The sequence below is a fragment of the Ipomoea nil genome, unplaced genomic scaffold (assembly GCF_001879475.1).
Source record: "Ipomoea nil cultivar Tokyo-kokei standard unplaced genomic scaffold, Asagao_1.1 scaffold2845, whole genome shotgun sequence".
Lineage (NCBI taxonomy): Eukaryota > Viridiplantae > Streptophyta > Magnoliopsida > Solanales > Convolvulaceae > Ipomoea > Ipomoea nil.
Genome location: NW_017619273.1, coordinates 7913421 through 7926502, shown reverse-complemented (window position 1 = coordinate 7926502; position 13082 = coordinate 7913421). Strand labels below are relative to the sequence as shown.

At 37.9% G+C, this 13082-nt stretch overlaps 1 protein-coding gene across 1 annotated transcript; it reads right to left on the bottom strand.

The window, feature by feature from the left end:
* Positions 1–6904: 6904 nt before the first annotated feature.
* LOC109160320 (methyl-CpG-binding domain-containing protein 5-like) lies at positions 6905–12573 on the bottom strand. The gene is made up of 3 exons (XM_019308640.1): positions 12187–12573; positions 7645–7728; positions 6905–7499 (listed from the first exon to the last, which is right to left on the bottom strand). The coding sequence occupies exons 1-3, from the start codon at positions 12550–12552 to the stop codon at positions 7236–7238; spliced, it is 714 nt and encodes a 237-aa protein (XP_019164185.1). The 5' UTR covers positions 12553–12573; the 3' UTR covers positions 6905–7235.
* Positions 12574–13082: the final 509 nt, after the last annotated feature.

Here is a 13082-nt window from a genome sequence, read left to right as displayed (position 1 = left end):
CTACTTCGAAAAGAGCAACAGGTGAGGTCGCTGCTGCTGTGGGTGAGGTGCGGACACTAAAGGGAATGAGGCCGAGGAGACCTCCAAATAGAGTTGTTTTCACATTGACTTCTCAAAATTCATGGACCAGTTTTGTTAAATTCTCAACGTTTGATTTGTCTGATTTGGTATTTTATACTCTAGAGCATTTTGTTCTTAAATTGTAGTCCCTTGCTAGCCAGAAGAATACCAAAAAAAAAAAAAAAAAAACTATGCATACATACATGGCTTTCCTGATAATAAGTAAGAGCCAATTAATATATATCAAGAATAATTTGGTCATTTGCAAGTTACTCTGCTTTGATGATGTCAATCGATTTTTCAATTTGGTTGCCATTTTTTGGATCAGATCGACCTTCTCAAGCCCATTATCCTTAATTTCATATTTAAGCAAAATTTGTGGAAACATATATAATGACAATGACAAGATGATTTCGGGGTATATGCCGTAACCATTGAACATTGTTGCCAATATATGTGTCAGACTAGCATCGATGAACTACAATTCCAGAATCGATGAACTATAATTCCATAATCTATGAACTAAAATTTCATAATCTATGAACTAAAATTCTATAATGAATGAACAACATAATGCTGTTGCTGAGAATCGAACCTGAATTTTTTTTTAAGGGGAGACACGTGTTTTTAATAAAACGACGTCGTTTTTGCATCCGTATGCACCATGCATGGTGCATACGGATGCACAGCATAATTTGCCCATTAATACCTTCTTTTTTCTTCAATCAGATCTTGACTCCAATTAGAGATCTTGTAGCAATCTTCAAATTATTTCCTTAGGAGTCGTCCTCAGCAAAATTGATCATTTTCCATATTTGGAACAGAGGTCATCCTCTTTCTAAAATTGGAAGTCGACATTTCCCTTTTTGAAAAATAGATGTCATCTTCATCCTCATCATCTTTCCATTTTTGGCAATCAACCTCTCCTATTTTAATTGAATTAGGTAAGCCTCTTTGGTGTCATCCTCTTCTATAGATTAATTGCTACGTCGGCTTGATCATCCTCTTGAAGATCTTCCCCATCTTGGTTAAATTTAATTAGCATCTTCTAATTAATTTGGGTCAGCCTCCTACCTTCCATTTGGTTAATTTTTTTTTTAGCATCTTCTCAATTAATTTGGGTCAGCCTCCTACCTTCCACTAGGTTAGCCTCTTCTCAATTAATTTGGGTCAGCCTCATACCTTCCACTAGGTCGGCCTCTTCTCAATTAATTTGGGTCAGCCTCTTACCTTCCACTAAGTCAGCCTCTTCTCAATTAATTTGGATCAGCCTCCTATCTTCCACTAGGTCAGCCACGCCTCTTCTCAATTAATTTGGATCAGCCTCCTATCTTCCACTAGGTAAGCCACGCCTTGGCCTAAAAATAAAATGTTGTGGCTAGGATTAAAACATGAGACGTTGAACGATATCTTGTGTATCTTTGACCATTGCTTCATATTAACCTATCGATTAATAATCCTCTGAAATACATAACCCAATACTAGAGTTTTAAGAATTATCCTGGTTTCGAACCAAAGGAACCCGTGACCTTTGGCTTAAAAAGGTATCACGTTGCTTGATCATTCCTCCACTTCTTCCTTTGTTGTTAAGTGGAAGCATATGATTTACAAGTAGGGATTGTTTTCAAACACTTGTAATTAATCCTTCATAAACTATGAATGTTGGCTGTCTTTGACTTATAGAATTTAATCATCTAGACTCAAAATAAAATTCAGGGGGGGGAGGGGGCGGGGGGGGGGGGGGGGGGGGTGTTTCTAAAATTACATATTTGGCTCATCAAAATAATTACACTTTATTCCTAACAATTTCCTATTTTTTATGATGCCAAAACCTATACCCGAACATTTTGGCTTAGTCTAACCAAATTTTGATTTTTCATTTTTCTCATTTTATTTTGACTAGCCAATTGACGAGTTTAACATAATTTTGACCTATACGCTTATTTTTATTTTAGACACGCTTGAATGTTGCAATTTTGAGGATTGATTTTATTTTCTAATATCCTTCTCATTTTTCATTTTTCTCCCTCAAATTGCATTATACAAAAACAAATGTGTCTAATATTAAACATAATAAAAATCAATTGAAAATAACATTAAACAAGCCAAGTCATAATTCATTCGTACATACATCCCAAAAAGTACGAATAAAGTAACATCATAATCCAATCATGCTATTAATCATTGCTCTTAGCATTAAGAAATTATCTCTGCAGCTTTCATGATAAAACACTTCCTTCACCGTCCTTGTAGGTAGCATGCAAGAGCTCTTCGTAGATCACCAGTGGGAAACACACTCTAGTGTACCAAATTGCACACTCCTTCAAGCTACGCCCTTCTATGAATGTGGTGTTTTCCGGTACAAGGTATTTGAGCATCACAACCACCTTGTCTTCTTCTACACATGGGTTTACATGTAGAGTCAATAACAAACCTAAAGGTTGGTGTCATCTCTTCCCCCTACATCACTGCCCCCCTATTGGAATTGCCTCCAAACTGCCCAAAATGAGAGGGTGGTGGTAGTCTATTTTCCCCCTTTTTTGGCAGCTTCAAAAAGAGCCTAAAAATATTCTTGTCAGCCCTTTGTTATATCAGTATCTCTTGAAGTAGGGAGGAGTCATCCTCTCTTTGGGTTTTCATTTCACGCACATCATCAAGAATCTCCCACATGGCTTCAACCATTGAGTTGTTGGTGGCTTGAAGAATAGCTATTTCTTCCCTTAGACTCCTCTCCTCATTGTAGTGATTTTGATCCCATCTGTTCACCATGTTCCTCAACCTCTCAATTTGTCCCATCACATGCTTGATCATTTTCTCATAAGCTCTATATTGACCCGTAGTTGAGTTACGGTTTGCTTGCAAGGCATTTTCAATTGTGCATTTAGAGGGCGAAAAAATCTTTGCTGCCTGGTGGTTTAGGACATTGGTTCCAGAAATAACCTGGCTCTCCGCAATTGAAACATACCCTTGGTCCTTCACGACCTCCTCCACAACCTCTTCCAAAACTACCATGTCCTCGATAGCGACCACCTCCACCTCCTCGACTATTATACCCTTTGTTGGTATACTTACCTTGCGATACAAATACACTTCCTTCACCATTATTTCCTTGTGATACAAAAACACTCTTTTTAGGAAATTCATTATTATTAGTACTTACTGTCGCGATCTGTATCTGAAAGAACACTTGGTCCAACGACCCTAACTCCTTTCCCAACAATTGTGACCTAAGAACTTCATATTGCATGTCATATCGTAGTTGTGCATCATTTAGTTACAAGTTTAGGTTACAAAAAGTACTTCACCGTACTCCAAGCATTTTGATCATCTTTTAAGAGAAGATTGAAGCCTTAAAAGTTAAAGTTTACGGTTCATCTTGAGTTCTATTGCTAGGATGAAGACTTCTTGTCCTTCAAAGGTGCGTTCCTCTGCCCCACCACTTGCGTGACACTAGAGAATACTGTACTCCATTCATGCCGAATGCATTCTGGAACCATGCCATGACAACAACTACACGGTGTCCAAGCATCTCCTGGAGCATTTGTCTGAACCCAGCTAACAAATGATTATAAGACACAAAAGAGGAAATAGAGTGTTGAGAACGACATTTACCTTTATGAAGGGCAATGGGAAGATCCAGATCATTTGACAAAGACTTTGGTAAGGAGGAAGTACTCACTTGTGGTACTGGTGGCGCAACCTCATCTCTCGGTTACCGAACATAAACCTTTGTAACAGGTGGCCTAGAAATAGACCCGACCGGTATGGTAATAGTATATGTAAGGAAGTCACCATTTGGAGTAGAGCCACACCCAAATGACCAAATAACACCCCCAAAGAAAACCATGTTTTCAAAGAAAGTAACATCAACTGACACTAAATACCGCCCCGAGTCAGGTGAATACCACCGATAACCGTTTTGAGTATGTGAGTACCCAAAGAATATACGCTTAAGTGATTTTGGATCAAGTTTCTCGCGTTGAATACGAACATCTTGGACAAAACAAGTACACCCAAATAGTTTCGGAGGGAGATGGAAAAGGATTCCGATGGATACACGAAAGAATAAGGAATTTGAGCTTAAAGGACAAACGAAGGCATCCTATTGATAAGAAAACATGCATTGCGAACAACATCAGACCAAAAAACCTTAGACACTTTCATTTGAAACAAAATAGCCTGAGCTGCCTCTAACAAAAGACGATTTTTTCTTTCTGCCACTCTATTCTACTAAGGGGTATACCCACACAAGGACTGATGAAGTATCACATTTTGGCTCATATAAGTGGAAAAAGGTTTAGAGAAATACTCTTGTGCATTGTCACTCCACACACACTTAATAGCTTTATTAAACTTCTTTGTATCTCAACACAAAAATTATAAATGATAGTAAACAACTCATCTCTAAATTTCATAAGATATAACCACATACACCAATAGAAATTGTCCACAAATGTTATGAAATATCTAAACATGTTCTTCCCTGTGACACAACAAGGACCCCATACATCAGAATGAACAAGTTCAAATATAGACCTTACCTTGTTATTGACACGGGGAGGGTAGGAAACCCGACGATGCTTAGTAAACTCACAAGACTCACACTGCAAAGCAAACAACGACTCTAAACTAGGAAAGAGCTTCTTTTGGGTTGACAATGGTGGATGATCATACCGACAGTGTAACTGGAAAGGAAAGATATCACTCAACATAGCCTTGGACGGAGATATAGACTGCTCTAACGTGTACAGACCTCTGAGTTCTTTCCCCTTACCAATAATCTTCCTCGTCAAAAGATCCTAAAATAGACAATAACCCGAGAAAAAAAGAGACAACAATTCAAAGTCCGTGTGATTTGACTAATAGAGAGCAAATTAAAGGAAACTTTGGAAGGTATAATGTAGATGATAGGGGTAATGATGAGGTTGCAACAACACTACCCCTACCCAAAACCGAAACAATCAACCCATTTACTAGGGTAATTGTAACCCCGGGGTTGGAGGGAGAATATGTGGAGAAAACATTAGAATTACTTGCCATATTGTCACTAGCCCATGAGTTAATGACCCACTGTGTAGACGAAGAAGACACACATGCAACAGGATTACTTGTTTGGACAAAGGTTGTAGGAGAAGATAGTTGATTGGACAGAAACTGGACCGAGACTGCACGGTAGAGGATACCTTCAGTTGATTGAACGCTACTAACTCTTCATCTGTCATAACAACCATATGTCCGTCAGACCTAGAAGTTGTGTTAGCAAATCTTTGTTGCCTGGGTGGTTTAAGACATTGGTTCCAGAAATGACCTGGTTCTCCGCAGTTGAAACATATCCTTGGTCATACACGACCTCTTCCAAAACCACCACGTCCTCGATAGGGACCAACTCCACCTCCTCGATTATTATACCCTTCGTTGGTATAATTTCCTTGCAATACAAATGCACTTTCTTCACCATTGTTTTCCTGCGATACAAAAACAATCTTTTGAGAAGTTCATTATTGTCAGTACTTATTACCGCATTCTGTATATGAGAGAACACTTGGTCCAACGACCCTAACTCCTTGTTTCCCAGCAATTGTGACCTAAGAATCCCATATTCTTTGTCAAGCCTGAAAATCTAGCTAAAGACAATTAATTGATCACGTTGTGCTTTCGTTTTCTGCACATCAATTGTAATAGGCATTGCAGTACATAAAGCTTCACTTAAACTTTTGAAATCATAATAGTAGTCTCGATGATCTCAGCCTTTCTGATTAGGTCAATAGACATCTTGAGACAACTGGTACAATTTTCTCAAATTACTTGACCCACTAAACCATTTAGACACTAACTCCCATACATCTTTCACCGTAGTACAATGTTGCATTGATAAGATTACTTTCCTACAATCCTACCAATACAATTAATTACCCGTGATAACAGAGCTTTATCGTCTCCTTCCCATTCATTTTTAGTTGTTTATATGAAGGACAATCTTGATCTTAATGATCGTCTTTACCCATTTCATCTAAATTAATTTTAATCAAGAATTTTCATTCAGCAAAATTATACCCATCAGCCAATATCACATCAATTAATTTGGACAGCGTAGATACAACAGTAATATTCCAATTACTTCCCTCTGTCATTTTCAACCAAGGAAGAAAAACAAACACACTCTCACAAGTTCTCAAGCGCAAAACATCAACAACCAAAACTCCACAAAACATACCTTGGCGAAACCTACTCAAGGAGGCGAGTTGACCACTGTGAATTTCGGCCGAGATGTCGCCGGAAACTACCACACGCGCCGACGCGTGGCGTCAAAGCAACGATGAAGTGATAGCGCGTGGTGGTTTCGATGGCGACCCAATTCCTGCTACAACTTCACTGCTATTCCGAGCACGACCCACTATCTCACTCTCGCTAACTCTGATACCATATTAATATTTGAGGGAAAACACACACTATGTATATCTGATTTTTTTTTTTGAAAACATGTATATCATTAAGTCTAAGATTGTACAATATATATAGGTACAAGAAAAGTTTGATGGACTAACCCAATAAAATTTCTAACAAAACTTAAGACTAACCCCAAATTATCATAACAATGTTGAAGTTTAATCATTTTGAATATAATTTTAAATATCTCAATTCTCAAATAAACTATTATAATATTTACAAAATTATCAACATAACTTTCTACTTTCAAGCCGTTAATCATTTTAGATCCGCAACCATCATTAGGCCAAAAGCATTTTCTCACTGAGATATTTACTTACAAAACATGCCAGCGGCGGTAATATCGACATTCAACATTCACTTCAAACCATCACGCTCAAATTAGCAACAAAACTTCGACCATAACAAAGTGCTAAATATCATTAAAAGTTACAGAAAAATAGCAATCAAATGTCCTATTGTTATAACATGTGCATTCAGACTCGTCCTACGCAAACAACAAAGCCATAACATGCTAAGACACTACTGTGAAAGGACACTGAATAGAGTAACTAGTGGTACAGGTATTTTAAGACACGCAGGTCATATCGTAGCTGTGCATCATTTAGTTACAAGTTTAAGTTACAAAAAGTACTTCACCATAGTCCAAGCATTTTGATCATCTTTAAAGAGAAGATTGAAGCCTTAAAAGTTAAGTTCACGGTTCATCGTGAGTTCCATTGCTAGGATCACGACTTCTTGTCCTTCAAAGGTGCGTTCTTCTGCCCCACCACTTGCGTGACACTAGAGAATACTGTACTCCATTCATTCCGAATGCATTCTGGAACCATGCCATGACAACTATACGGCGTCCAAGCGTCGCCTGGAGCATTTGTCTGAACCCAGCTTACGCTCTGCGGTGGGTTCTCAAAATCAAAATAGAAAGGAGGGGCCTTCTTAGGCATTGGACTGCTCTTCTTTTGTTTCTGGCTCCCCCCAGGGCTGTCGGATGGCTGGGAAAGGAATGACAAAAACCATAAAGTGGTATCAGAATAGACTTTTGCCAACTTAGAGGAAATGATTAGAAAAAAAAATTCAGGAGAACAGCTATGGAAAGAATTCTTCATGTAACATCAGCATCGGAGTTCAACTTCTTACCTTTCGTTTGGTTCCTGTTTCTAAATAGTGAAGCACTTCTTTGCTTGACCGGAACTTCTTGCCTGAAACTGGGTCAATATAATACTGCAGAAACAAAAACAATCGTAATTGGGATTAAGAGTTAAAATGCAAGTAATTCAGCCTTCTTCAAACATCAAGGCATAAATGCATTCTTTTTTCCTATTAAACAAGTTTAAAGTCAGCCATTAATCTTTAAAATGTGCACAATTACTTTAGAGAGAAAATGTTATTGTCCCAAGGGAAGCTGCTACCTAAGTACCTATAAATGCTTTTAGAGAATGGATGTCTGGAAATACTTTTACCTACCACTCATAATTGAGGTTGTCTATTGCACTATAAAGACATTCAGCTATTTCACCCATTAGAGATGCACAATTGAGATACAGTGATGGCAAAACATTAGGTAAAACCATAAAAAGCAGCAGCTGATAAATCTATTTCAAGTTTGAAGGACTCTAACATTGTTCAAGTTTGAATGTTTGTGAAAACATGGAACAAAATTGGACCAGAACTCCCATATGGACATTTCAATTTGACCTTATCTATTTATCTTTTCAACTTGTCCACTAATTTAATTTGTTCCTTAAACTAGTACCATAATAGACTGACACCAATGACCAACCTACTTATATATCCACAACCTAACATCTCTCACTTCCCTAACTTCAGTAACTTGCATCCTACATTCACTGATCAGAAAGCTTTAACTTTCTCAAGAAAAAAAGTTTCCACAAGTTCAAATAGGGATTAAGGAGTGTTCACAAATTTTTTGAACCAATATTAATACAATAAAGATAGGGTTTAGATGGTTTACAGATTTTTTTGGTGTAGTTTAAGGCTAAGCAGCTGCAACATGTTCAAATTGTCAAATGAAGCTAAGAATTGGTAGTTTCTTTATCCAACCTTAGATCCTATATCATCTAGACTAACAAAAATATACAGTAATTTCTTGCTACCCCATTTTCAGAACTTCAATGCATATTGCCATATTCAATTCAACTTCTCATGCTCTTACATTCAATGCACTTGTTATCACATTAAATTCCACATTCAATAACTTTCTGCATGTTCAAGAACACCCTATGCCTCACATAGTCACATGACCATTATGTGATTGTGAATCTTACAACCAGCTTCAACCAAGTGCTACTTTCTTTACTAACTAACATGGTTCATTACATACAAATATATAGACAGATAATTGGGAGAGGTTGAATTGTAAAGATATTAAATATCACAGTAAGGGGACAAATAATTAGCTTTAACTTTTTTAACTCAGAAAATTTCCAGTTAGCAGTTTTTCAAAACAATCTAGTTACAAATCAAATTCATAAATTGGTCAAATATTTCTTTTTGTACAATTTTTCCTTGTTCTGCTACTAGCAAGGACTTGTATTGGAACCCTTTACCTGATTTAGATTTGAATTCACAGATAAGTGAGATGGCATTATTACTGTGAAGTCTTTAATCTCCCCTACCAAAAAGTTCAACACATTTTTTTTGCCAATAATACATTTCAATATACTCTAAATTTAGTAGGAATAATCTAGTATAAACATAATTAAGCACATGGGATATCACTGAATCCTAGGTGGTGGTCGTGGGAGGGGGGTGGGGGGGGGGGGGGGGGGCATTAAATCATGCCATACAAATGACTCAGCCAACCACACTACCATGATAATTTATCAGAACTCCTAGAAAAGAAGCTCTTAAAACTTTGGAAATCTGCCATTCAAGTCCTTGTACTTCAACTTTCAAATGTTTTGGCAAATTTTCCAAGAGGCAAGGAATCATTTGCTGAAGTGTCCACGAAGATGTCCTAAATGGATACAGTTTTCAATTCAAGAATAACTTATCTCAAGATCCTTCAAAAAATAGCCGAGAGATCACAATTATTCAAGTCTTAAATTCTAAATGGAAATGTTTAACCAAACACTACATAACTGGTGTGTATGTGTGTGTTTGGTGAGTCAGAATTTCGCCAAGAGGTATCAGATGGTAGCAGCAATATAAAGCACTGTACAACCCAATGCCAAAAAATCTACCAAAGAAAGAGCACTAAAAGAGTCCAAAATAAGAGTGGAAGAACTAATAGATCTTTGAATTGTCTCAAAGAAAATTGATGTCCTTAGAACCATTGCATTTTTTTTTTCATTCCAAATTAAACAGAGAGGAGTGAAACCATATCACTGGTGTACTAGAGCTAGATTATCTTCAACTTATATGTAGACTGCTGACTTTCAGCTCCAAGAGGTTTTATTACAGCATGCAATGAAAGTAACACGCTATCAGTAGTACAAAGAAAATTATTTTCCATATTGTGCTCGCTTAAGAAAGCCTTTTGATTTGTGCCATTAGAGCATCCTTATCCGTGGGGAGAATTAGTGGGAAGAATGTAAGAGTGATTAGGAAAGAGAAGGTGGGAGGGGAGAGAAAAAAAATAAAAAAACAAACAAAACTGAATTAAAAAATAAATAAATAAAAAATTAACTCCTTCCCACATCACTTTGCTCCTTGTTTTGGAAGAGTTCATTCTGAAATAGCTTGGAAAAAGACTCTATAGTGGATGCTCTTAGACCAAGACTAAGTATCCTTCGTAATTGAGCTTTTCATAGCCACTAAATGCAACCCAATAGAAAGCTTATTAAAAATGGAATGTAATGTTGGGAAAATAAGGTTGATAATGTGAAAATAAAGGAATGTTGTGCCGTGGAAAAACCATTCCCATAGGAGTGAATTCGCCGCGTGCAGGTTCACAACAATGGAGTCACCCCCCAAGGTTAACACAACAATCCATGTCTCCATGCACTCGAAGCAGGGATTGGAACTTACACGAGTGAAAAAAAAAAAAAAAAAAAAAAAAAAAGGATCAAACAAATTTTTAGGTTTGTTGTCTAAACTCAAGAGCAACCCTATTTAAATAGTAGAGGTCAAACAATTATGGTGACATACTATCTAAAAAGTCTTGGGTCACTCATCATCTTGCGACAATGAAGACTCTAAGAAGCGTAAAGGTTTGACACTTAAGTGCCAGTGATCAAATCTTGAACTAGCACGTAGTGACACATGGTATCCCGTATCCTCTAGTCGCCTTTGCATTTGTGGGGGATTGTTGGAAAAATGCAAAGTCAATGGGGTTTTTGTGGTTCTCAATCTTGATTATTTAGTCTTGGTATAATCTTCACCACAAGATGATGAATGACCAAGACCTTTTAGATAGTATTTGGCCATAATTGTTTGGCATCTACTATTTAAAGATTGTTCTTGAGTTAAGATAGACAGACAAAATAATTGTTTGATCTCTTTCTTGTCCCTTCTTCACTCGGAGAATGTCGTGTGAGTTCTAGTCCAAAGTAGGGTGCACGGAGACGAGACGAGGATGGTTGTGTTAACCTTGGGGGGACGCTGTTGTGAACCTGCATCGGTAGCGGATAATCCACTTCTATGGCAATGGTTATTCCGCAGCATAACATTCTTTTATTTTCACACTATCAACCTTATTTCCCCAACATGTAATACATGGCACAATTTCATTCTTTTAAGATTATATATATGATGGCTTCCCAATGCTCACTGAAGGGGATTATGAAATACTTGGATAATGCATTATGGTTAAAGTAATTACTCAATTAACAAGTTATCTTGAAGTTGCTGATTCTATTGGCATAAGCCAGCAGACTTCCTAAAACTAGTTCTTGGAAGTTGGAAGTACTACAAAAAATTCAAAGATTAGAAGTTTTCCCAACATGTAAGATCAACACTACTCCAATGGTGGACAACAACAAGAATCACAACTAAAAGAATGAAATTAAAATTGAAATAGGCTGTTTTCAAGACAGATTAATAAGGCTACACTTCAACGGCAATCTTATCTCCAGCAACAAAATGTATGCCACATTGTCAAACACTGTGTTTTAGATACCCAATAGTTCACAGATGTGCTTTAAAAAGCCATAGCTGATAAATTTCCTTTCCTTTATGACTTGGATTCCATCTAAATGAACTTAATCAGTTGTCAAATGGCATTCTGTCATAACCTTATGTTACATGTTTAATAACATTAAAGATTCTGCAGAAATGCTGGCATCCTACTAGGAGTAATAGACTGAACAACACTAAAGTTAAGTCATTAACAGACAATTTCTATCCAATAAGCCAGGAAAATGTAAAAAATTAATGTGATGCCTTATAGCCTCAAGGTATTAAGCAATACTAATATCATAAAGGTCTCAACTTTTCCAGATAATGAGTTCATCTTTAGTAGTTGTAGAAGCTCTTCCATTTTACAGAAATGCTGCCAAAATTGCATGTTATGCAGCTCGAATTGAGTTTCAAACAATGAAAGGCAGAAAGAGGGGAATGAATCGCCTAAGTCAATGGAAGAGTCCGCTATCACAAATACATACATAATATGACCTAAGGAACAAATTTAACTATGCATACAGTGCTTAGGAATGCATTATCTGCTTCAGTGCTTCAGTATAATAGTGCAAGTGATGAGAGATAGCGGACGGAAATTACCCTATCAATCGATCCAGCAGTGGCTCCAGAGTTCCGAACTCTCAATTCCATCTTCCAGTTCTCCGGCAACCAGGCCGGACGCTCGGCCGCGTCCTCCGGGAGCATCTTCCTCCTCGCTCGCCGCTGCGAGGAGTCGGCCGCCTGATCTGTCACAGTGTCCTCCGACATCTCCGGTGGGTCAACGACAACGCGGGACCGGAGCGGCGTGGCCTCCATGTCAACTTCGATGTAGGCGTCTGATCGTAGCAGCGGGTCCGGTGGCATAAGATCGTCGCCGTCGGGGTGTTGGCCGTTTTGCGGTCGGGTCGGGTACGGGTACGGCTGCGGCTGAGGCTGAGGCTCTTGGGTGTCCAGGTTTGGGTCCATCAACGCCCAGAGAAGCGAGGGAGAAGTGAGTAGTAATAGTCCGTGCGTACATTTGAACGATGACTACGTATTTTTCTTTCTGGAGTTACGGAAACGTATCCAACATCCAAAGAGTTACTACTTACTCCTATTTAATTATATTTAGAGCAAATTACATTTTTGGTCCTATACCTATATAGGGCGTGTTAATTTAGATGTGTGACTTTTAAAACTAATAATTTAGTCTTTTTAATTATGTCTTTTTTTAGCAGATTTAGTTTTACCGGTCAAATTGTTAATGAAAATTAGCCAAAAATATGTTTGTCATTTTAAATTATTTAATAATGGGGACAAATTGGTCATTTCAGGTCCCTTTCTTATCCTTCCTTCACCTGCCAGAGCTCGACCAAGAAGCGAGCCCATTGAATGACTGAAGCACATCATCGGCGTCAGAAACGAACTCCGACGTCGGAGATTGGAGCAGATCGTCAAACTCGGCCAAAGGAGACCAACCATCTCTACAAGAATCCAAGTACTCATCCCCTTCGCCG

Excerpts from the sequence above, each read along its gene's own strand:
- LOC109160320 (XM_019308640.1), bottom strand. The coding sequence starts at position 12,552 with ATGGACCCAAACCTGGACACCCAAGAGCCTCAGCCTCAGCCGCAGCCG. Across the intron at positions 7,729-12,186 it reads CTGCTGGATCGATTGATAGG|TATTATATTGACCCAGTTTC; the intron begins GTAATTTCCGTC and ends TTGTTTCTGCAG. Across the intron at positions 7,500-7,644 it reads AAACAGGAACCAAACGAAAG|CCATCCGACAGCCCTGGGGG; the intron begins GTAAGAAGTTGA and ends TTCCTTTCCCAG.